The following is a 621-nucleotide window of genomic DNA, read 5'->3' as shown; positions in this document are numbered from 1 at the left end:
CCACCCAGTCCCGTGGTCCCCGCGCTCCGGCCGCGGATGGGATGCGTTACCTGGCATGCCGAGGAGACCGCCCGCCACCGACAGCTGGGGTGCCTGCGCAAAGTTGGAAAGCATGGAGCGGGCAGAGGTGGGAATGCCGCGCTGCAAAGTGCTCTGGGGCTGCGGAGCCTGGGGGAAGAGGAAAACAAGGATGGTAGGAAAGCGCCGGGATCGCCCCGGCAGCCTGGAAGCGGTCGCTGATGGAGCTGCAGCCGGAGGGTGGGGATTTGGAAAACACCATGGTGTGGGATCCCTGTTGGATGGGATGGACAGGGAAGGGGCAGGAGGGAAGACTGGAGCAGCTCCGGGGTCTGCTGCCTGAGGAAACGGGGCGCAGGGCACTCGGGATAAAAGTGACCCTGCGGTCCCCAGGGAAAAGGACAGCCAGAGCCTGCAGCTCCCTCCTCCTCAGGGAAGCGCCCGCCCTGCTCCGAAACCAGGAGCCGCACCAGCCTGGAGCTCAGAATCCAGGCTATGAGCGAGGGGATGCCCGCTCCAGCGTCGGAGCCCGGGAAGAGGGAGCGCCGCTCACCTGCCGGAGCGTGTGGTGCCGCATGATGTTCTCCTGTTTGCTGACGCTGG

The 621-nt window shown here is 66.2% G+C and overlaps 1 protein-coding gene across 1 annotated transcript in view; it reads right to left on the bottom strand.

Moving 5' to 3' along the window:
* Positions 1-31: 31 nt before the first annotated feature.
* The window catches only part of GATAD2B (GATA zinc finger domain containing 2B), a gene marked incomplete at both ends in the record, with an annotated part of 3,105 nt that continues 2,515 nt past the window's right edge, over positions 32-621 (bottom strand). The window contains 3 exon segments of the mRNA XM_010148518.1: positions 32-168; positions 572-618; position 621. The exon segment at position 621 is cut by the window's right edge and continues 51 nt beyond it. Coding sequence (XP_010146820.1) covers positions 32-168; positions 572-618; position 621 — 185 coding nt within the window.

The sequence above is a fragment of the Eurypyga helias genome, unplaced genomic scaffold, assembly GCF_000690775.1.
Source record: "Eurypyga helias isolate BGI_N326 unplaced genomic scaffold, ASM69077v1 scaffold15323, whole genome shotgun sequence".
In the NCBI taxonomy this organism is placed as follows: Eukaryota; Metazoa; Chordata; class Aves; order Eurypygiformes; family Eurypygidae; genus Eurypyga; species Eurypyga helias.
Note: the sequence above shows the minus strand (reverse complement) of the source record. Positions and strands in the feature narration are given on the sequence as shown.